Below are 24,631 nucleotides of genomic sequence, written 5' to 3' on the forward strand. Positions count from 1 at the left end.
TAATTTGGTTTTTATGTATTTTTGTAGTGTTGCTAGTGTGTTTATTTATTGTGTATTTTGTTTAATCTTAAATTGTAGCCATTTATGTTATTTCATGTATTATATAAATATTTCGAATTTTTATTGGCATTTGAATTTTAAAGATAAGCTAAAGTAGAACCAGAGGTCAGGTACGAAACCTTGTACTAGAGATAACCACTAGAGATAATTAGCAACTTCTCACTAACCAAGAAAAGCCCAGGAAGTTTCCAGAAAATGCATTTTTTCTCCTGAAGCTTCAAGAACCTAAGTAGAAGACTGTAACTTTAGACTTTTGATCTGTTTTACACTATTAAGCTTTCTACTAGGTGATTTGTGCTTTAGTATGCTGTATGAGTAATTTTGGTGATCTGCGGAATTCCTTACACATTTAGGAGAATTTTGCTTTATCTCCCCCCCCTTGGGCTGAGCTGTTTATCTTTCTGTAAGAGCTGCACTTTTCTCTGTGAAATCTCTTCTTTGGTTATTGATTATTTTAGATCTCTTTAAACAGGTTGCATTCAACAATCTTAATATTTTTTTCTGTTTCTTTATTTTTGAACATAGTTATAATTCACTGAAATTTTTTCTCTTAATTTATTAAAAAAGAGTTTTAAAATGCTTGAAAATAAATTGGTTAACAATAAGTAAAACAATTTTTAAATGAAAACAGATAACTTAACACCTCAATAAACTCCCAATCAGTACCATTGAAAATATGTTTTTAAATCTCATATGCATTCACTTTAGTTTTTGAAATTTAATATTTGTGATTTCTTTTTAGGTTCAAATCGTAATAGATGGAACAAGAGAAAAAATTTGCTACCTAAAATATAAACGCTTGGGACCAAAAATAAACAAGCAATGTTATGTCTTACTAGGACATATTGAACCTTTTATAGAAAAAACTCCTGAGCACCCTTCATATTTATTTGGAAGCTTCATGCTTTTCAAAGGTAAGTTCTGTGCTTTTTAAGAAGAAAGAGAGATTAATGCAATGTTCTGAATTCTGTCTTTTCCCCTTTAGTAGCAGAAATCCGAAACGTGAATACAGTATTCAAATAAGTAAATGGTATCATGCTAAATTTCTGAAATTTTTCAGATGTATATCATCATTAAAGCTATACAGAGCCTTTGATTTTGATAACAGCATTTTAAAACATCTCATAGATAAAGAATTAAAAATAATTATTTTTTGTAGTATACAGTGGTTTGCAACATAAAATCTACTAAAAATTTAAATTCTAAAAGTATAAGATTTTAGAAGAAATGTGCTTGTAATCTAATGATAGAGACAATTCCTGTAGTTGTGCCTAAGCTTACATTTTTCAAAATTAAGGTATTGTTATGAAATGTACAGGCGTGGTGGGATAGCTTCCCCACAAAGCATGTTTAGAGTTGCAAGGGAAGGCAGGGTTGCCACATTTGGCGAGAAATCGTCCATTTGGCGACAAAACTGGTGATATGCCATGGACAAATGTAGAATCTTCTGGAATGAATTCTTATCAGTTTAGCCCAGAATGTTCTCGAACACAAGCCGAAAGCTATATAAACCCTGCTGGTCCGCAGTCAGTTAGTGTGCCTCGTCGAGAGGGTGAGAGTGTTTGCTTCGCATAGTGCATCAAAGAGTCTCTTAGTGTATTGCGGTCAGTGCATTGTCGAGAGAGCGTGTTGAGCTCCGGGAACGACTGAACTGAAGAGTCGGGAGGTATGCTTTGTGTGTCGTCGAGTGCATCGCGAGTTGTACCGTGGAGAGTCTCGAGAGTACGTAGAGTTTTGAGAGCGACCAAGCAGAGTCAGGAGCTGTGCTCTGTGTGTCATCGAGTGCATCGCGAGTTGTAGTGTGGAGAGTCTCGAGAGTACGTGGAGTTCCGAGAACGACCAAGCAGAGTCGGCACCTGTACTCTAGTGCTTTGCTGTGAAGCTGTCTTCACCGTAATAGCCTGATAACCTGAAGGCTGTGTCGCTGATCGTGTCAGCGTGTTTATAGTAGTTCATGGACGACTGTAAAACGTGTTTTGGAGCTGTCCTGACAATACCAGCTAATAAAGTGTGTTTCGATACTTCATCAAGTGTCATCATTATTCACTCCAAATCCACACAAACCCCATACGAACGTGAAGGAAGAAAATAACGTAACAACTGGTCTCAGAAGAAAGAAAAATGCAACAGTATATAAGTAACTTGGTGACCGACACTCTGTAAATGAAGGGTTTCGAGAAATAAGTTAATTTTTACTGTTAGTAGGTCTTAAGCAAAAAATTTCAAATAAATAAACAAATAGATTTTAAAACAGAATTTTTAAGAAAAGGGTTTACTTTACAAAACTTCTTCCATTTCTCTAAATCTTGGAGTAATGTAAAAATGTGTATGCTTTTTCATATTATTTGCATTAAATATTTAGAATGCAATTTTTTTCATTCCGTTATTTGGTTCTTTATGACGAACAAATTCATTTGATTTTCTTATAAGCAACCCAGCACTGGTAGATAATTTTAAGTTGTGCATCAGCTGTTTGAAAGAGTTGGCTAACAGGATTTTCTTGATTATATGTGCTAGTATTCCTTATAAAGTCCTTTATGAAGACAACCTAAATTGATTAGATAGCTGTCTGCCTTAAGACATTCCTAAATTCGAAACCACAGCATTAATAGGACATCGTTACTATTTTTAATAAATGGCTGACAGAATGAGTTGTACTTGAGATTTTTTACCCTGTAGTAGCTTTATCATATCTTAAATTAAAATGTTTATTGCATTTCTTAATATAAAACTTAATTTATTAACTTTTTTGTGACAAAGTTAATTATGCATATTATGTGAAGTACTGATATGTATCTTTGTGTTATGGTCTTAGTATTATGATCTAATTTAAACCATATATATTAACAATTCAGGTTTCAAAATTAAGAAAAAATGTATGCTATTTAAATTATTACTAATTAGTAATAATGCTTAATGAATGAAAAAGGTCTTTTTCTTATATATTGCTGAGCAATTTTATTTAATTTAAAAATTATTTTAATATCATAATTTGTTTAAAATATTTTTTCATCTTGTGAAAGCAAAAATACAGTCAAAAGTCTTTAATCCGTCGTCGACTTAGGATCTCGTCGGGACTTAGGCGATTCCGGATTATCACTTTTTCCGAATTATAGATCACCAATTTAAATCTGGTAAGATGGCATGCAGAAATTATAAAATTAAAAATATGAAACCGTTATTTATGAAATAAAGAACTGAAGAATATCAAAATTTACAAAAAAGAAAAAAAAAAGGCTTAACATTTGTTTACTTTATTAAACATTTCTTTCAATGCACTCAATGTAAAACTTTTCAATGTAAAACATACATTACGCATAGTCGAAATTAGAAAACTGCAACCAGAAAACTATTTGATGTGTATTCATGATACTTATAATGACGAGGAATTTGATTTAAATCATATCAGAGACGGAGTACATCAAGATGAAATACTACATTTAGTAAGGAATTAAAAGCCAAATCAAATAAAAACATCTGCCCTGAAGATAAGGCTAGTGCTGACAGATCAACTTCTAGTTCATTGAGCGCCGCAACGCCCCCCCTCCCCCACAGAGCAGCATGAAATTGATAAACAGATTTCGGAATGGTTAGAAAAACAAAGGATATGCCTTTATCCATTTTTTGCAGCAATTCCACTTTTTGTTTGATGGACATCGAACCATGCTTTCGCTTTGTAGATCCTTTGGCTCTATCCAGCATCGGAAATTCTATTTGACATAATTGAAAGTTCAAGCTTACTTTTGTAAAATTGCTCTAACAGTCTGTAAAAAATAATAAGCCGGATCCAATTTGAAGATTAAGGAACAGCGCAATCTGCAACATTAACTGAAATAGATAATTAGATCATTTTAGCTTAGCTTATACCTTCCATTATACATTAAACGTGCATGCGTAAACGCATATGCGCATGTGCAGAAAGTTTGTAGCTTTAAGATCCGGATTATGGATGTCCGGATTAAAGAATTTTGACTGTATTTTGTTTCATTTTTATATCCATTCAAAGTAAGAAAATTTTGATATAATTTAATTTACAATGAAAAAATTGAAGTATATGATTCAAAACCCCCTTTCCCCCCTTTATTCTTTTTTATGTTATTATTTGAATGCCAAAATTTTTATGGTATGAAATTGAAATATTTTTTAAAATTTTTAATGTAAAATAAGTCAGGAAAACTATTTTGTTTGTTTTGAAGGTTAATATTTTTGTTGATTTTAATTTGCTGTAATGAGTGAAATTGTACATATTATAGTAATTGAGAGCCATAAAGCCCCAGTTATCAGACATGCCAAGGAAATGTTACTTAAAAGTTATTGTTTTTATTATACTGCTTGTGTTACTTCAAATGTGTTCTCCAAATGAATCAATCTGTTCTGAAAACAGCAACCATAAGATTTTATTGTCAAGATTATAGTAGTCCATGTGTATTAATCATTTGCATTTTTTATGTTGCTGTTATTAATTGTACTGCATTAGCTGTCGTCTATTCTGTGACATTTCTGGACTGTGTTAAAAAATTGACATTTGCACTTCATTGCTGCTTTGAAGATATCTAATCTAACTATAATTAAGAGCGGTAAAGCTAAAAAAAAGACTTCATCAACTAGTTTTTTTATAACATAACTTGTCAAACTTTATGGAGCACATATTATCACTTCCTTTAACATCCCATACGATATTTTTCTTTTCTGTTTTAATATTTGTGAAAAGGGTGTTGTTTATTGTTATATTTATTTCCCGATGAAATAATTTTACTATTGTCAATATAAAGTTATGCTCTGATTTCAAAGTGCAGTAAAGCACCAAGTTTAGGATAAAATGCAAGTCCCCCCCATAATCTCTGCACTAATAGCTAATTTTTCATATTTCTGTGCTATCCAACCATCATTCAGTCATACCTATGTTGTATAACTGGGAACTTTGATTAAAAAGGCATTGCAACAGAAAAATAAATTACATGTTATACCACTGGGTTTATTACCATTTATCATTTCATTTTTTAATTCATTTGATGTGAAATTTGTATAATATAAGCATGAGAAATTCGTATTAAAATATTTTTCAGCTCAGGTTTTTAAAACTGTATTAAAAACACTCCTATCTTAATTTACATTCATGCATAGAAGCATCTGATGCTTTGCAGCTTATATAGGTTATCAGTCATCATTGTTACTTATCAAATTAAAGAAAGTTCTTAATTATTTTAATAGCTAATACTGAAATATTTTTTATTATCTTTGCTAAAATATGTATTTTCAAGTTAAATCTCAATTTTCTTAATTTCAATAAATTGTTAGATTCAATCATGGAGATTTCAGAAAATATCCATTACACATGATGTTTGAAGTGGTAGATTTTTCTTTAAGAATTTCAGTTTTCTGTTAATATTAAATATGGAAACTGTTTCTGTTATCTTTGTATTGAATTGTGTGTGATTGCTTCTTATTCATTAAACTTAGATTTACAATATGTAATATTTATGAAAGTTAGTTACATTATTGATAATTTTCTTACTGGCATTGCAAATTTAATTTTTCTCTTTTAGAAACTATTTTAAATCGAGATGCAGTTTTCTACTTAGCTTGTCTTGGTCCTGATGTAACTGGTATTACTGATTGCGCTATTCAAAAAAGAAGCTCATTTGTTCCAAAAACAAGGACCTCTCACAGTATAATGCCTGTAATAAGTGCAGATGTGTTAGCTGGTATAAGAACTCCTTCCTTAGATAGTCTTCAGGTGACTCTTAAATCTATTTTTTTATCTTCCTCTGTGTTTGTTGTGTACTTATTAGCTTAAATTATTGTTAAGTATCTTTCTCTTTGAAGCTTTATAATTCATTCATTTGCTTTTAAATTTGAAAATCTCTTTCTGTCAAAATTTTTATGTTGAAACTTATATGCTTCATTTTCAATGTTGTAGTATTAATATTATTTTTTATGTTTCATTTAATATTAATTTGCAGTTAAATAGGCAATTTGTTAAAAAGCTAGTGACAGAAGTCAGAAATCTGTAATAATATAAAGTTTTAAAAGCTGAAGACCTCAGCTGAGACTAGAAATAAAATTTAGTTGAAATGAGAATTTGAAACAGGAGGAAACATAAGAATATTATATTTCAGTGATAAAAAAATAGTGTTAGCATATATTTTGTACATCAGGGATTCCAGCTGTATGCCTATTGGTATCATTGTTTCTTATGATCCTTGTCTATGTTTCTGCCTCTGTTTTAATAATAGTTGATCAGTTTTTGCTTAAATTTTCAAAAATGCACACATAAATCTACGTAAGTCAACAGAGAAGTACAATACAAAGTCCGAAATCCGGACTCATCGGGACTTCAGTGATTCCGGATTTGGGATTTTTCTGGATATTAGATCATCAGCTTAAATCTAGTAAGATGGCATGTAGAAATTATAAAATTAAAAATATGAAATAATGATTTATGAATTAATGAAGTATTTATGATGTAAAGGGTATCAAAATGTATAAAAAAAGAAGCTTAATATTTATTTGTTTACCTTATTAGACATTTCTTTCAATGTAAGTTATTTAAGTTGCTTTGATTTTTGTGATAATACTTTCTCTTTAATTCTGTAGACAGGCATAATTTCATGTTGAGTTATATTGTTGAAGTCCTGTAACTGCTGTTTCGAGAATTCCGACTAACTTGTCAACCAAAATTTTCTCATTTTAGTAACTTCTCTGTCACTTTCTTCACTATCGGTAGCGGTATTTTCTGGATCTAGAACGCTACTACAAATTTCGCCATTCATTAATTGATTGATGATTGAATAGCATTGTCATCAAAATGAAAAACTTTTTTTATATCTTCTTCATTTATTACTGCTTCTCCATATTTCTTTACAAAATCCATTAATTGGAAAATTTCACCTTTGTTTTGCGATATCCGAAAACCTTTAAAATTTGCGGCTATCATCATCAAATTTAGCTATCCTTCACTATACATATTTGGCTATGCATCATGATCTTGGCGACTAACGACCAAGTTGTTATGTTAAATTTTATCTTGCTTCAATCGCACACTGAGACAATTAAGCATGAATTGTATTAGTTATTTATTACACTTGTCTATTTCTTGCACGTGCTTAAGGCTTATCAGAGTTCTGAATAAAGCCTATGAGAACAAACATTGTTGGTTGTTTTGAAGTACGGATTTTAGATCATTCCCGATAATGACATCCAGATTTTGGACTTTGTACTGTACAAGTAATAAATTTGGAATTGAAATATTTTATTGAAAATCTTGATTAATATTTACCATGGAAATGTTTTTCTTCAAGTTATGAGGTAATAGTATGAGATATATAGTAAGTTAAAAGTAAGATGATTTTTTGCTCTGATGAATGAATATAGGGCCAAAGATCATCTAATCTTTGATTTATTTGAAAATATTTCTAGGTAAGTTATATTTGTTCAAGTTCTTTCACTTTTGGGGGTGGGCTAATATTTTATTATATTTGATTAGAGTGTCCCATTGTGCAAGTTTTGTAATTGCTGTGATGAAAATTCAGCTCTAAATTGTCAATTGAAATTTTTCCATTACCAATGATTTTTTTTGTCATTTGCTTTACTTTTGGTAGTGATATTTTTTGGATTTGAAACCACACTACAGATTTCAAGGTCCATTGGTTGATTCATGATTGGGGCATTGTCATCATTATGGAAAGCTTCTGTTGTATCAGCTTCATTTATTTTTTAGTTCTTCACAAATTACATTAATTAAAAATTTTTGCCTTTTGCTTTTAATATCCCCAAACCTTCAAATCTGCAGATATAATCATTAACAGTACTATGAAATATGGTATGATAACTGGCTATAAACTGTGCTAAGCATTTTTAAAAATGTCTACAGACGCATCCTCCCATGACCTTGCAATGTTGAATATAATAGATTTTATGTTAAAATATTTTTTAAATTCTTGAATGGTCTTGCCATTGTTCAGAAAATTCAGCATATACAAGTATTTAAAAAAGGTAGCTTTGTATCTACATTTCAGCCCATGCGGCACTCTGATATTCATTCTCTGAATGATAGATGTACAGTTTGCAGCAAAGAATAAAAACAGAGATGTTATCTTTTACTAAAGCACTAAAGGAAGTGTTGATTTTTCCGCTAAATCCTATGTGATATATCTGACTTTGAATCTAAAATTTTCTGAAGAACACAAAAACCTTGTTTAAAACTTAAAGGTTTATTCAACTGCAACTTCAAAAATGATGTAAACTTAACATCATAAACAAGAACTTAAGATCTTAGGTGAAAAACATTCAAAGTGCTTTAAAGTAACAGCTATGCCGGCACGGTGAAGAACACTTTCTTTTAAAAGTCAAAATCCATCTAGCCCTTTCGGCATATATCTCCATTCGCTGGATTCATACTTTCGCTCTTACGTGTTTTGGACTTAAACAGCCAGACTGGAACTGGACTGGATCCAGAACAAGACAGGAACAGGACGGGAACTGGAATCTATCATTCCCTGGCTTCTCCCTCGGGCAGGTCTATTCTGGCTCGAACTAAAATGAACTGCGGTGCCACTAAGGAAAGCACCTCCTTTTATTGACAGCGGTTGCCATTACTACAGGCGATTATGCAAATATTTAACAGAAGTATGAGGCAAACAGTTGTATATAATCAGGAAATTTTTGTGTCATCTGGTAAATCAACTAATTTCAAATGTTGCCAAGCTTCGGGTGTGGAATGATTTTCAAATCAATTGTTCATTAATGTATGTATTATCCACACTATTTTATTTGCACTATAGGTGACAGGGAAAATCTTCACTAATTTAAATGCCCAGAGTCATGTATTTTTTATAATTATGAAAATTTTATATTTGTATATTCCTGTAGCATTTACACATGCAGAAATTATTAGGCTCACATCAGATTCTTTGATACTTGACTAGAAGAGAAACACGCTAATGTGACAATCAAAATCGTAAAAAACAACCTTGTATTTAGCGTAGGTATAATGAAACACTCAATCGATTTCGAGGGCAGCTAAAGGTCCCTCCTCATCAGGAGAAAGAAATACATAGAAAGAAGAAAATAAGAGAAGGAGTCACAGAAACACGTGGTCCTTATCAACACTGCACGTGGTTATAACTAGATTTTTAATCAGAGTTGCACTGGCCGCCTACTTTTACTGGGCCAAGTTATCTGATCAAGCATAAAGAAATATTAGCGAAGTTAAAATAGGGAGCGAGAGGCAAATGCACCTTACGCTCAAAATCTGAACTTCAAATAATGGAAAGCAACCACTGAACGGATTTTTATACCCTCTGGTAGTACCAAATGCGAGAAGGTATCGCCATCTATCGGCAAAAATAACTGAATTAAGATAGTAGAATTTTAAAGGCATTAGAAAGGACTGGATTGGACTTCAAATCATTAACTAAACTTGCTAAATCTTTGTGAATGTGAAAAGCCTCAAGAAAATCTAATTCACCTATGGAAGAAGCCTTTTGGATGATTTTTGCAGACCCAAAATCAAAATTATGGTTAAAAGTCCAACTATGATACGCTATTGAAGACTTGTTAATTGCGCCTTTTTTGACATAAGATTCATGTTCCTTGATACGAAACTTCAACGCTCTTTTTGTTTGGCCAATATATCTTAAACCACACTGACATGATATACTATAAATTCCCCAAGAATTCAAGACAGAAACGCAATCTTTTAGAATCGAAGGGTGAATTTTATTAATAGGGGAGAAACCGACTTGAAAATTGAATTTCTGGAGAATCCGTGCAATTTTATAGCTAACAGAAGGATAAAATGGAAGCACGACAAGGTCATTAATATTATTTTTAACAGTGGAATGTCTTCTTTGATGGGAATCTGAAAATTTTTTAACAGCTTTATCAATAATCACGGGAGAAAATCCACGGTCAATCGCAACTGCTCTCAAATAATTAAGTTCATTGGTAAGCAAAGATTCAGAGGAACAAACTTTAAGCGTGCGGAATACGTAATAGTAAAAAGAAGCCATTTTTTGCTTAACAGGATGGCATGACTTGGCATGGGGTGGCAAACAAACTGCAAAGGGTTTACGGTACACAGTGGTGCTAAAATCGGTTTCATTGCGGATTATAAGAATATCGAGGAAGGGGAGGGAATTGTTGGATTCAATTTCAAGAGTGAATTGGATGGCTGGATCAATTGAATTCATAATAGATAGAATCTCGGATAAATCCTCTTTATAACTGTCAAAAAGCGTGAAAGTGTCGTCAACATACCGAATCCAAAGACGAAAAGATAATTTATCAAATAATTTCATCTCAAAATAGTGCATATAAATGTCAGCAAGTACCGGACTGAGAGGATTACCCATAGCCAATCCTTCAACTTGACGAAAATATGCATTTTGGAAAACAAAGTGGGTTTGACTCAGAGAAACTTTAGTAAGCGAAACCAACTCATTAATTTCAGTATGTGTGAAGTGAAATTCCCGAAGCCTAGTTTCAAGACAATTTAATGCTCCTTTGACCGGAACATTAGTAAACAGTGATATGACATCAAATGAAACCATAATGGAACGAAGTGGAGAAATATTTTTAAGTTTATCAATGACTTCAAGAGAATTTTTTACAGTGTGAATATTGTTAGAAAGTAAAGGAGAAAATCTGGAAACTAAATATTTGGCCAAAGGATATGAAGCAGTACCTATGTTGGAAACAATTGGTCGAAAAGGAATACCGGTTTTGTGGACTTTTGGAAGAGCATAAAGTCTAGCGCAATTAGTAATAGATGGAATAAGGGATTTCTTCAACTGAGTTGTCAGAATGTGGGAAGATTTAATAGCACTTTTTACTTTCGTGAGGTCCGAAGTTGAAGGATCTTTAGGGATCGAGCAGTATGGGCCTTCATTTATCAATTTAGAGACTCCAGTAATATATGTGTGTTTGTCCATAACAACGATCTGTCCGCCCTTATCAGCTTTAGAGATAATGATATTAGTATCAGAATGAATTTCACGTAAGATCTCATTTTCCTTTTTGCTAAGATTCGAACCCAAAGATTTATTGTTAAAATTAACGTTATGAGTAATTAGGTGGCGGATTGTATCCTTCTGCGTTTCCGAAATTTTGGAGAATTTAAAGGCTTTCTCTATAGGGGCGATGATTTGAGGAATTGAAGATTTAGATGTCTTTGAAAAGTTGAAATTATATTTTAATACTTTTAACTGATCCTCTGAAAGATTCCTATTGGAGATATTAACAATGGGGTTAACGTTTACAGTGGAAAGATCAGCTACATAGTTGGGACTATCCGACTGGTGTATGAGTTTAAGGAATTTAGAAATGAGCACATTTTTATGCCGTTGACAAACGGTATCGGTTCTAGACCAAGATGTATGTTCAAATGAGGAAGTAACTGTATTAAATGCAAACATCAAAATTTCATTCTCAAATTTATACATGTGAAATGTAGCCTTAAAGCTTCCGTTCACGTTTCAAAAATTTTGCATAAATTCAAATTGGCACTTCTTCATCACATTATAAGGGACACACGCAAACGTTTATCTAAAATTGAATTTGAATTATATTACCTCCATTTAAAACTTGCTAATTCCACTGAAAATATTTCCTCATTTGAACATATATCCTGGTCTAGAACCGATACCGTTTGTCAACGGCATAAAAATGTGCTCATTTCTAAATTCCTTAAACTCATACACCAGTCGGATAGTCCCAACTATGTAGCTGATCTTCTCACTGTAAACGTTAACCTCATCATTAATATCTCCAATAGGAATCTTTCGGAGGATCAGTTAAAAGTATTAAAATATAATTTCAACTTTTCAAAGACATCTAAACCTTCAATTCCTCAAATCATCGCCCCTATAGAGAAGGCCTTTAAATTCTCCAAAATTTCGGAAACGCAGAAGGATACAATCCGCCACCTAATTACTCATAACGTTAATTTTAACAATAAATCTTTGGGTTCGAATCTTAGCAAAAAGGAAAATGAGATCTTACGTGAAATTCATTCTGATACTAATATCATTATCTCTAAAGCTGATAAGGGCGGACAGATCGTTGTTATGGACAAACACACATATATTACTGGAGTCTCTAAATTGATAAATGAAGGCCCATACTGCTCGATCCCTAAAGATCCTTCAACTTCGGACCTCACGAAAGTAAAAAGTGCTATTAAATCTTCTCACATTCTGCCAGTCACATTCACTCAGTTGAAGAAATCACTTATTCCATCTATTACTAATTGCGCTAGACTTTATGCTCTTCCAAAAGTCCACAAAACCGGTATTCCTTTTCGACCAATTGTTTCCAACATAGGTACTGCTTCATATCCTTTGGCCAAATATTTAGTTTCCAGATTTTCTCCTTTACTTGCTAACAATATTCACACTGTAAAAAATTCTGTTGAAGTCATTAATAAACTTGTATGAGTTTAAGGAATTTAGAAATGAGCACATTTTTATGCCGTTGACAAACGGTATCGGTTGACAAACGGTATTGATAAACTTAAAAATATTTCTCCACTTCGTTCCATTATGGTTTCATTTGATGTCAAATCACTGTTTACTAATGTTCCAGTCAAAGGAGCACTAAATTGTCTTGAAACTAGGCTTCAGGAATTTCACTTCACACATACTGAAATTAATGAGTTGGTTTCACTTACTAAAGTTTCTCTGAGTCAAACCCACTTTGTTTTCCAAAATGCATATTTTCGTCAAGTTGAAGGATTGGCTATGGGTAATCCTCTCAGTCCAGTACTTCCTGACATTTATATGCACTATTTTGAGATGAAATTATTTGATAAATTATCTTTTCGTCTTTGGATTCGGTATGTTGACGACACTTTCACGCTTTTTGACGGTTATAAAGAGGATTTATCCGAGATTCTATCTATTATGAATTCAAGTGATCCAGCCATCCAATTCACTCTTGAAATTGAATCCAACAATTCCCTCCCCTTCCTCGATATTCTTATAATCCGCAATGAAACCGATTTTAGCACCACTGTGTACCGTAAACCCTTTGCAGTTTGTTTGCCACCCCATGCCAAAACATGCCATCCTGTTAAGCAAAAAATGGCTTCTTTTTACTATTATGTATTCCGCCCTTAAAGTTTGTTCCTCTGAATCTTTGCTTACCAATGAACTTAATTATTTGAGAGCAGTTGCGATTGACCGTGGATTTTCTCCCATGATTATTGATAAAGCTGTTAAAATATTTTCAGATTCCCATCAAAGAAGACATTCCACTGTTAGAAATAATATTAATGACCTTGTCGTGCTTCCATTTTATCCTTCTGTTAGCTATAAAATTGCACGGATTCTCCAGAAATTCAATTTTCAAGTCGGTTTCTCCCCTATTAATAAAATTCACCCTTCGATTCTAAAAGATTGCGTTTCTGTCTTGAATTCTTGGGGAATTTATAGTATATCGTGTCAGTGTGGTTTAAGATATATTGGCCAAACAAAAAGAGCGTTGAAGTTTCGTATCAAGGAACATGAATCTTATGTCAAAAAAGGCGCAATTAACAAGTCTTCAATAGCGTATCATAGTTGGACTTTTAACCATAATTTTGATTTTGGGTCTGCAAAAATCATCCAAAAGGCTTCTTCCATAGGTGAATTGGATTTTCTCGAGGCTTTTCACATTCACAAAGATTTAGCAGGTTTAGTTAATGATTTGAAGTCCAATCCAGTCCTTCCTAATGCCTTTAAAATTCTACTATCTTAATTCAGTTATTTTTGCCGATAGATGGCGATACCTTCTCGCATTTGGTACTACCAGAGGGCATAAAAATCCGTTCAGTGGTTGCTTTCCATTATGTGAAGTTCAGATTTTGAGCGTAAGGTGCATTTGCCCCTCGCTCCCTATTTTAACTTCGCTAATATTTCTTTATGCTTGATCAGATAACCTGGCTCAGTAAAAGTAGGCGGCCAGTGCAACTCTGATTAAAAATCTAGTTATAACCACGTGCAGTGTTGATAAGGACCACGTGTTTCTGTGACTCCTTCTCCTTTTTTCTTCTTTCTATGTATTTCTTTCTCCTGATGAGGAGGGACCTTTAGCTGCCCTCGAAACCGATTGAGTGTTTCATTATACCTACACTAAATACAAGGTTGTTTTTTACGATTTTGATTGTCTTTGATACTTGTTGGGGCCTTTTCAGCAGAGGTCACCAAGTTGTTTTGGAGCTCATATTGCTGAAAGTATCAGTTTTGTTGATATTATAAATTTTTTCTAGAGATTATTAATGAATTCTGTGAATTCTTTTGCAAATTGTTCATCTGCCGCAGTACAGCTGAAGCATTTTTCAACTGAAATTTTTAACTGCCTATTAATTAAGCCCATGTATAAATTTGTTTTGAGAAAGTAAGTAGTACCCATCACACTCGTAATCATGAATATGTTCTATGAATCCGAAAGACTAAAGCCACTAATCTGCTTTATTGATTATGATGATATCCCCCCCTCCCCGCATTTCCACTCTTGAGTTAAAATCTTTTCTAGCTTTTATGGGGAAAATAACCTGACTTCTACATTATTAATGCCATGTAAGAATAAATTGCAAGCATGAAGATTATAAAATTGTGTGGTTCTTAGTGTAATCTTCTATACATGAGGCTAACAAATAATCCCTTTTTCTTCTCTAGAAATCCTTAATCTGTAGTTATTCAGCTGAAAGGGCTGATGTTTATTTGGTATACCCATCAATCTCATGGGGATTCTTCCCTCTACGAACTGCATTTCCTGCCAGTGGAAACACAAGGTAACTAAAATAAGAGATTTAATTAAAAAATTACTATTTGTTTAAAAAAAAATCTTTGTTGCTATTTATTGATTCATTTTTGTGTTTAAACAGGATCAATGCATTTTCTTTCTTAATTATAATTAAATAATTTTAACATCCATGCCCAAATTTAAATTAAAAATAATTTTAGAACTTCTACTCCACAATACTGGTCATATCAAGTGCAACCCATAGAATTATCGGTTTTATCTTTGGTGGATATCCAACAATTTGAATACCATGGATTTAGATATGCTGTTGAGCGCTCTGGTGGGATCTCAGTGTTTCTGTTTCTTTTTGCATATGTAAGTATACATTCTTCGTAGCCATTAAACTGATATTCCTTTTCTGGAAATCATTATTTTTATTTAAGATACTTATTCTTTGTTTCTATTTAAAATATTTGTTTATTCCTTTTCTGGAAATCATTATTTTTATTTAAGATACTTATTCTTTGTTTCTATTTAAAATATTTGTTTATATACACCCCCTAGAAAAAGAAACTTTGTGTAATGATTTATACTTCTAAAAAATTTCCTAATTTTATTTGTACAGTTTTCAATTCTTTGGATTTCAACAAGTATTTGATAGTAATGCAAAAAATAAATTTCAGTTTATAAAAAACAGATGACATATGTTAAGTAGTATCATAAATTAGGTTAAATTTAATTTTTTAAAATTGAGGGTAATTGAAATATAACTGATAAGAAAAATGAAATTAAAAAATACAAAATGTAAATGCAATTAAAATACAAAATTCCCTAAACAACATAAAATTTGCGCAAATTTGTAGATTGTAGTGCAATTAACAAGCCATATTATTGAGAGCTTTCTAATGTAAATCTAACTTTGTGTATATGAATGTTGTAATTTACATTTTTTATTCTTCATGTTTATAGAACTGGATGTATTTGATAATTAACATAGGTTTTTTATATAGGTACTAGAAAACAGTAAATGTGAAAGAGATATTCCTCCTGCTCTTAATATTCTTCTGAAGCTATTAAGTAAACATACATTTTTTGCTGAAGATTTCATTCGAATTAAAGGTTTTGAACTTTTAACTCAGATGATTACTAACAGCAGATGTGTGATAACCTGTGACCTATTTGAGGTTTGTATAAAAATTTTGAATTATTCATTAACTTTTTTATAAATGCCACACTTTCTCTTGTATTGAATTTTTTAAAGAAAAGTTGAATATACATTGTATTGTATTAAAGATATGTAAAAAAAATGTAGTATTTAATTATAATTAGCAAATTTTTTTGTTGGATATATAATATAATGTAATATTTTTCATATAAACCTATGTATGACAGACTATACTCTAAAAATGTAGCAAACATACTTGGTAGAAGAGGACAAATGGTTATTCTAACTAGGTGCATAGCACATGCCATTAGAAATAGCTTAGATATATTACATTATCAGATATTATTATAAATATATCAAGCAGATATATCATAAAAATAAATTATGCAAATTATTAAGAAGTACATATAATATTTTTATACTTTTATATGGGTAATGAAAGTATATGATTTAAGATATTTAACTTTTTCTGTTGCACATGGCAAATATTTTAGCAGCTTATGTTTCATTTTATAGCAACTTTATGAAGTTCACACCTTAGTTTTCTTTTGCATAACAAAGGCCTATATTTTCCTTTTCTTACATCAGTTAATATGATATATATTGCCTTGATCTTCTGTTAGTAGTGATCAGAAGCAGCAGAATGATTGTACAGTCAAAAGTCGTTAATTTGGACACCCATAATTCGGAATGATCTATAATCTGGACCTCAAAGCTAAAAACTTTCTGCGCATGCTCCGCGTTGACACATGTGCATAGGCGTTTACGCGTGCACGTAAGACCTCTTACGACTGCACATTTGCGTGTGCGCAAGTGCAGAATACGTTTTCACGTGCGCGTTTTATGTATAACAGACGGTGTAAGCTAAAATTATCTAATTATCTATTTCAGTTAATGTTGATGATTGCGTTGTTCCTTAATTTTCGAATTGGATCTGGCTTATTATTTTTTGCAGACTGTTATGTCAAATAGAATTTTTGATTCTGGAGCTCCCAAAGGATCGTACAAAACGAAAGTATGTTTCGATGTCCATCAAACAAAAATTGGAATTGCTGCAAAAAATGGATAAAGACATGAGGAATGTGACAGAGAGGTTAATGAAAACGAAAAAATTTCGATTGACAAGTTAGTCGGTATTCTCGGCACAGCAATTAACGGGACTTGAACAGCGGAACTTTGTAACTGAACAAAAAATTATGTCTGTTTATAGAATTAAAGAGAAAGTATTATCGCATAAAACGAAACAACTTACATTGAAAGAAATGTTTAATAAAGTAAACAAATAAATATTAAGCTTTTTTTTTTTTGTAAATTTTGATACCCTTTAGATCATAATTGTTTTTTATTTCATAAATTACGGTTTCATATTTTTAATTTTAGAATTTCTGCATGCCATCTTACGTGATTTAAACTGATGATCTATAATCCGGAAAAATCGATAATTTGGAATCTAGGAGTCCGGATTAACGACTTTTGACTGTATTTATAAGGACTTCCTTCCTTAATATGTAATTGCGTGTAATTCATGAACTGGAACATTTTCTTGTACCCTCCCTTTTTTAAGTGGGTGGGAGCAGGTAGATCCATCTAGTAGGAAAACAAAGAATGTTAAAGTGGCATTATGATTTTTTGAAAGTTAAAACAGATAGTAACTTAGATGAAATATTTTAATTGAATTTTAATTTGAAGTATTTGCAGTTTTCAAATAGTGATAGAGGTAGATAATCATCTTGTATGTATTTTTATTTTTATGTAAAAAATTTATTAAAATTATGACTAATTTTATTATTGTTATTAGTGACTTGGTTTTTTTTTTTTTTTTTCTTTTTTTTTTTTGGTTTGTTTTTGTTTTTGTTTTTCCTTTTTTTCTTTTGAAGTATGTTAAAAATACTTAACAGTAATTTGTAGCTATTATGTTTAAGTGTGGCTACAATACTATCAACAGTGAAAATTGATAAATAATAGAGACTATCAACAGTGAAAATTAATATTTGAGGTATTTTACCTAGTTTTTATTTTACTACTAGCATGCAAGTAAAGTATTTTTTCAGATATTAAGGTTTGAGTGCACTGTTGAATTATTTCATTGTTAAATGATTATTTTATATTAATTGAGTTTTTAAAGCAACAAATGTGTTTGCACTTAATATGTGCAGGTGCCGAAATTTAAATGAGCATTTTAAAATCTCAAAAGTGATGCCATCTCTTAAACTTTTGTGTATATTTATTACTTTTCTGGAACAAGAATTCATAATGTTACTTTTTTACTGTTTTGGTTACTGAAGCTGTTCTTTTAAAAATTTAACAATACTGTCTAGTTTTTCCTCTTACCTGTTTTGTGCATTAAAATGTTTCCGTAGTTTCTGTTCCAATAAACAAAACTGAGTTGAAACATAAATGTTTATGAACTTATGAAATTTTTGTATTCCTTTCTAAAAGTAGCCACCGCATAAGTCTTTGATGATATTTTAAATTTTCTTATTGCAGATTAGGCATTTAAGTTTTCAAATTTTGGTGATTTAACACAGTGACCATTTTAACAAGAAAGCATCAAATTTTTTAATGAAGAGTTATTTCCTTCCAATTTTAATTATTTCATATGTTGAACATTAAGTAATTACTTGTCTTTTTATATTGTTTCAGGTTCTGCTTCAAAATTCTGTGGATTATAATTTTCTGAATAAGAATGTTCCCAAAGGATTAAATTTGCCTGAAAATTTAGCTATAATAACAAATGCTTCAATTTTTTCTCTGTTGTTAAAATCTGTTGCATTTGCTAAAAATACATCAGAGTCTGTCTTAACTAGTTTATTTTCTGTTTTGGATTTGCTGCTTAATCCAAAGCATGCTAATGTGAGCATGAATGTTGAAAAACTCAACCATATTGAGGCATTAAAAACTCTACTATGGCTTGTAAAGGTTAGTAAATTTATTTCTGTTTTGTTTAATTTATTTCTATTTATTTTAAGGCTAAAGTACAATTTTGGCATTAGAAACATGTATCGCTAAGGCTTTTCCTTTTTTTTTTTTTTAAAACTTTATTTACATTATGGTATAATGTAATCAATCATGCATCTAGTTCGGCAAACCAGTTTCGATAGCTGATGCTATTTCCTCAAACATAAGATTTGTATTCATTTCTCAAATTATAACATTACGTTTGTAGATTTGAGAACAATATGCATATTTTATGATAATTTTATTAATGTTTGTAAATTAAAACATGTTTCTGATGCCATGTATGTAATCTGTATCCATGCCACAGCTTTTTGTTGAAAAAACAATAAATAGTATTTAAAGCAATCTTTAGTGATTATTTGTTTATTTAAAGCAATCTTATTTAATATATGTGTTTAATATGAAATTTGAAACAGTGTAATATAGTTTTTATTTTTAGAGGTTGCATTTTAAAATTCAGATTTTTTTATTTTTTATTTTACATGCAAAAATATTTACACTGAAAAGTTAAAACATTATGACTACCTACTCAGTAACACACTGCATGACCTTTGTGTTGCAAAACAGCTGCAAGTCGTCTTGTCATGGATGCTTGGAGACGTGTTATACCAAGTATCTAAGCAGCGGTCATACAAAGTCAAGATATTCCGACATGGTGGTGTTTGAGCTCTGAGCTACCACTCCATGACTATCAGGATGAGATCTGTGAAGTCAGGACATTAATTGGAATTCATCCTTATGCTCCTCGGACCACTCCAACACAATCTGAGCTTTATGACATGGATGTTCTCCTGCTCTAAGATTCCATTTCCTTTTGGAAAGACAAACATCATGTAAAGGTGCAGCTGAACTGCAATTATGTTCAGATAGTCCACAGCTTTCATGGTCTTTTCTGACACAGAGCTGACCATAAGAAGTCCCCCAAACCATAATACTATCACCACCAGCCAGTGTATGACCTGTTGTATGAAAGGGAGCAAATGTTCGCCTTGAAGACAGTTGTACTGTAACTCAACCATCAATGTGATGAATGAGAAATCTTGATTCATCCGACCAGGCTCAACATTCTCGGGCCCACTGCAGGCATAGTTGGCAATGACACTTGGTCAACAGAGGGATATGAGTGGAACATCTGCTGCACAGTCCCATGGCCAATGTATGTTCTGAAACACTTGCATTTGGATTTGCATTATGTTGGGCTGTCAGCTGAGCCAATGTCTGGTCCCAGTTTTGCTGTACCAAATGGGACAATCTCCATGCCATTTTTTCTTTGATGACATGTGGATGTTCGGTACCTTGATGTCTACTGCTGGTTTCGCAGTCATTTATCAGCTTTGCATGAATATTAACAACAGCAGAATACTAACAATGGCAGATCATGAACAACCTACCAATTGTGTAGTTTCGGAGATACTTATTCCCAGTCTTTGTGGATATCATTATAATCTGCCCTCTTTTAAATTCGCTTAGATCAGCAGCCTTTCCCATCAATCACAAAAGTAAGTGCAAGAATGATTCGGTATCTTCTCCAGTAGCAGTTAAATACCATTCCCTTTTAATCAAATGCCCTTTACATCATCCAAATGAGTTCATTGAAAAATGTTGGGAAGATCATAATGTTTTGGCTCATCAGTATATAATACAATTAATTTTACTAATGTCAAACTGATTTTTTTCACTTTTACTTTTTCCACTTGAAAGCTTTATAAGTGAATTATTATTGAAATTCACTTTAAGCTGATGCATTGTGAAATCTGTATTGCCAGAAGGCTTCTAATTTCTTGTAGTTGTTTTCAATCTTCTGATAACCATTTTTTCAACCAGACTTTTTGCAAAACTACTGGAAATTATATTTATTTGTCCTTTCATTTTTTTTTTGTAATAATTGTTGCCACTAGGAAAGAATTATATTTAGTAAAGTATATATGACTTAATATGTATAAAAGAAAAGCTATCTTTGGTCAGAACGATCACAAATATCAAAATAAAGAGTTTAAGTAAGTGTCAAAAACGATGTTGTATATGCATTTTTTAGCATAAAAAAGTAAAATCATGTTTATTATAATTTTATTATTGAGATTAAGGTATACAACATTACCTTTTGAGGGTTTGTACAGAAATTTGATATCAGCTTAAGAATTGAACTATTTTTGCATAAATTGGGTAAAACTTGTTATTTAGAGATCTGGCTTCAGGGTTAATTCTAAATGTTGTGTGAATTCCATACAGGATGGACCAATAATTGGAAGTATGAGCAGTTGAGTTGCAGATGCTGGTGGAAAGATAAATAGGATGTGAATAAAAGATCTTTTTGCTTTCTATTGCCCTAATGAGGGAAGCGTTTTTGAGCCGTGGGATGCTAGTTGAAGAAAAAAAGGGGCTGCTTTAAAAGAATAGACTTCCTTCCATGTGAATTGCTGAAAAACTTGCAAGGGAAAGCTGAAAACTTTTTATAAAGAATCCATCGTACTAAGTCAGTAATAGTGGTAGCTTAAAAAAAAAAGCTTGATTTGGGGCATGGTCGCATTTTATTGTTAAAATGGCCCATGGACTGTAAAGGAAACAAAACAGACTGTCTACTAAATTTATAATTGTTTAGAGGTGTGTAAAAGAAGAAATGTGTGTACATAATTTTAAATTGCTGTATGGGTATAATTGTTCTTAAAACTTTATGGGCTGACTGAGATTGACCAGTTAAGTTCAAGTGAGACCTAGTTGCATCAGAAGATGTCTTTTTATTTAGTAATATGTACATATTTATTAAGGAGTTAATTTCCAAGATTAGTGTAAGATTATTATTCATATGTTTATTGTGAAATATGTATGTTAATATGGAACTTAAGAAAACCTTAAAATTGAATCATGGAAATGTATATGTATGTGTTTATCTCTCTACCATGTTACAACTTAAAGAATTCCAAATTGTTTTATCAAACCAAATCTGGGATAAGTGTTTGAGGCTATACTTGATTGTTAAATTGTTCATTCGGAAGAAAGGTTAAAATTACTGTATTTAATCATTTTGTATGTGATTATTCTTCGCCATATATTTTCTCCATATACAATAAAGCAGATAAGGCACTGTACAAGAACTTATGATTTAAAATTCATATTTATTCAGTTTGATGTTACCAAGAAATAATATTCATCCATTCATATTATTAAGCTATAAATTTTAAATCACACAGTAGATTGCTGTAGTATAAATTATTGTATGCCCTCTGCAGTCTGTAGTATAACTGCATGCTCCTTTATCGACTGCTGAAATTTGACATCTGGAAGCAACAACTAAGACAGTTGCCTTTTTCAGTTATGTATGAACAGTGAACACTTGTGTGATTTTTTTTTTAATAAGAATTAACAATTAGTCATTAAAACATAAAGAGATAGTTTTGAGGTACCAGTTTTGTCACTTCAGTAAGTTTACGAAAGGAAACCTTAATGAAGTACTCATTAGCAAGTTCAGTGTAGGTAAAAAGATGAAATAGGTGTTATGCCAACTATGCAATCAATCAGACGAAATTTTTTTCTTGTGAAACCCAGGTTTAATTATATATAAGCATCAAGTGTAGCAATGAAAATTATGAAATGGTAGAAAAATGATAGTATAGTGTTGAAGTAGAAAAATGATAGTGTAGTGTTGAATCCTAGTGTGTGTTATCTATTATCCCGATTATTTATAAATGTGTACTTATTTATAGAAGATGAAAAGAAATATTAAAACTTTTAACTCTCTTTGTCTATTTCCCTTAAAAATTTTTGAAGAGCATAAATGAATGTAATGGATGGGTTGCAGAAAACCTTCGTATAGCAGTTAAAGGTCTTTTTATACCTTTATTTTCATTCATGTGAGAAATCAAATAAAATATCTGTATTTTTATAATGGTGTGATAACTCTTGTGATATGTAAGCAATCCTTTCTATGCTTGAATTTTTGTTTATTTTCTTTTCAACTAATATTGATTTTTTTTTGGGTACGTATGTGTGTGTGAACTGCTGCATCTTTTTTAGAAGATCTACATTATGTCAGATGATATATCTCTGCCTTCAGTGGTTATCAAAATGATTCCTATTCTGATAGAAAAACTGCTGAAATACAAATCTGATGGCCTAATATTCCAGAGTATTTGTAATTTTTTGCTGCTTTTACACAATGCATCATCAACTTATGTTTGTCATTCAAGATCAGCATTCTTTTATCTTCTCCCTTTGGATACTCTGGGTAAGTTTCAAATGAATTGTCAAATATAAAAATGTTGAGTTAATTTATAAATTCCAAATGTTGTATTACAGATATGACCAAAAAATAGAGTAAATGCCTTTTATTATTATTATTTTTTTAATTTATGAATAACAAAATTTAATGTTTTTAAAATTGTGGCTAATGTATGTCATTTGGATCATAGCAATATAATTTGTTTTCATTCTGTAAGTATCATTGCCAATTATTGGAATGTTTTCATATCATAATGTTTTTATTTGAGCTATCCCCAATAGGTACTTGATCCCCCCCCCAAAAAAAATAGAAACACTTTAACAAAAAATAACATTTACTGCTTTTTTTTAATTATTATTCTTTTGAAATTTCTCATCAAACAATTGCTTTTCTTTGAATTATATTATCAAAATTGGGTAGAGGAAAGCATTGCAATAGTGTATAGTTAAAAATTGATTTAATGATACATAACAATGGATTATCAACAAGAACAATTTCCAAATTGGTTTGATGTCCCCCAAAGGAAGTTTTTCCTGCAGTATGTCCAAAAAATATGCCTGAACATAAGGGGTAGGCCTTCTAAAATAATTTCAAGGGAAAAAATAATGCTTCTCTGAAAATTAAGAAAGAAACCACTTCTGCTTAAGAGCTTCAAGGTGAAACTGGTCTTAGTGTAAATGACAGATTAGTTTATGCACACTGCTGAAGGGAAAGGTATATTCTTGAAGTCTAAGAAAAGTTCCATTTTCAAAGAAGGTACATACAGAAAAGAGTATTCATTTTTTCAAACTGCATCATATTGAGAACAGCCCTGAACAATCAAAGGAACAATGGAGAAATATATTCTAGACTTATGAAACAAAAAGTGCAAAGTCTGCTCACGAACTTCGGGGTCAGGCAGCATACAAGCATTCTGTCCTGCGCCATGCGCATAGGGAAAAGTCCATACTTGTGACTAAACATTCTTTCCAATGACATCATTTTCTCTCACGTAATGACGTTTAGATGGGATTCTTGTGGTTTTGTTTTCAGTGAATGACACGGAAGCGTGAAAATTATTGTTTGTTTTCTTTGAAATGAAAAAATTTAGCTGCAGCATTCTGAAGCTGGTTTCCTGTTTCATGGAATTATAAAATTATAAAATCTTTCAAAGATGCTGTTAATATCAGAAGCAATCTTAAGTGTTTAGATCATATAAATAGCTGAGTTCATGAATTTACTGCAAAAACCAAAACACGATGGTCTCGATCCAGCTATAAAGGCATTGTGTGCTAACAAGTATATTATTATTGAAACTTTGTTGCACTCTGTTCCTATCACATTGCAGAAAATATTTCCTTTGCAAATGTTACGTTATTTCCATATTAATGTCCATGTCATTCTAATATTCATTTGCTTTAAAAGACAGAAAAAAGTGCATTCAGTGTCGTCGTTGAATTTAATACACATGTACAAGAAAAGAAACTTCCTTCTCTGACAAACACTTTTTTATGCAAAGGTACAAAAGA

The 24,631-nt window shown here is 31.6% G+C and overlaps 1 protein-coding gene across 5 annotated transcripts in view; it reads left to right on the forward strand.

The window, feature by feature from the left end:
• The window catches only part of mv (lysosomal-trafficking regulator mauve), a 284,054-nt gene that overhangs the window by 121,931 nt on the left and 137,492 nt on the right, over positions 1 to 24,631 (forward strand). For 4 of the 5 annotated variants that reach the window (XM_085813916.1, XM_085813918.1, XM_085813920.1 and 1 more), the window contains exons 16-22: positions 803 to 974; positions 5,607 to 5,797; positions 14,718 to 14,833; positions 15,006 to 15,159; positions 15,795 to 15,968; positions 18,593 to 18,868; positions 22,919 to 23,129. In XM_085813916.1, the coding sequence (XP_085670042.1) occupies positions 803 to 974; positions 5,607 to 5,797; positions 14,718 to 14,833; positions 15,006 to 15,159; positions 15,795 to 15,968; positions 18,593 to 18,868; positions 22,919 to 23,129 (1,294 nt within the window). The remainder of the gene's footprint in view (positions 1 to 802; positions 975 to 5,606; positions 5,798 to 14,717; positions 14,834 to 15,005; positions 15,160 to 15,794; positions 15,969 to 18,592; positions 18,869 to 22,918; positions 23,130 to 24,631) is intronic. The other variant, XM_085813917.1, reaches the window with a different exon arrangement.

This window comes from Stegodyphus dumicola, chromosome 3, assembly GCF_044657685.1.
Source record: "Stegodyphus dumicola isolate Sdum_Otavi_A_Nest chromosome 3, ASM4465768v1".
Lineage (NCBI taxonomy): Eukaryota > Metazoa > Arthropoda > Arachnida > Araneae > Eresidae > Stegodyphus > Stegodyphus dumicola.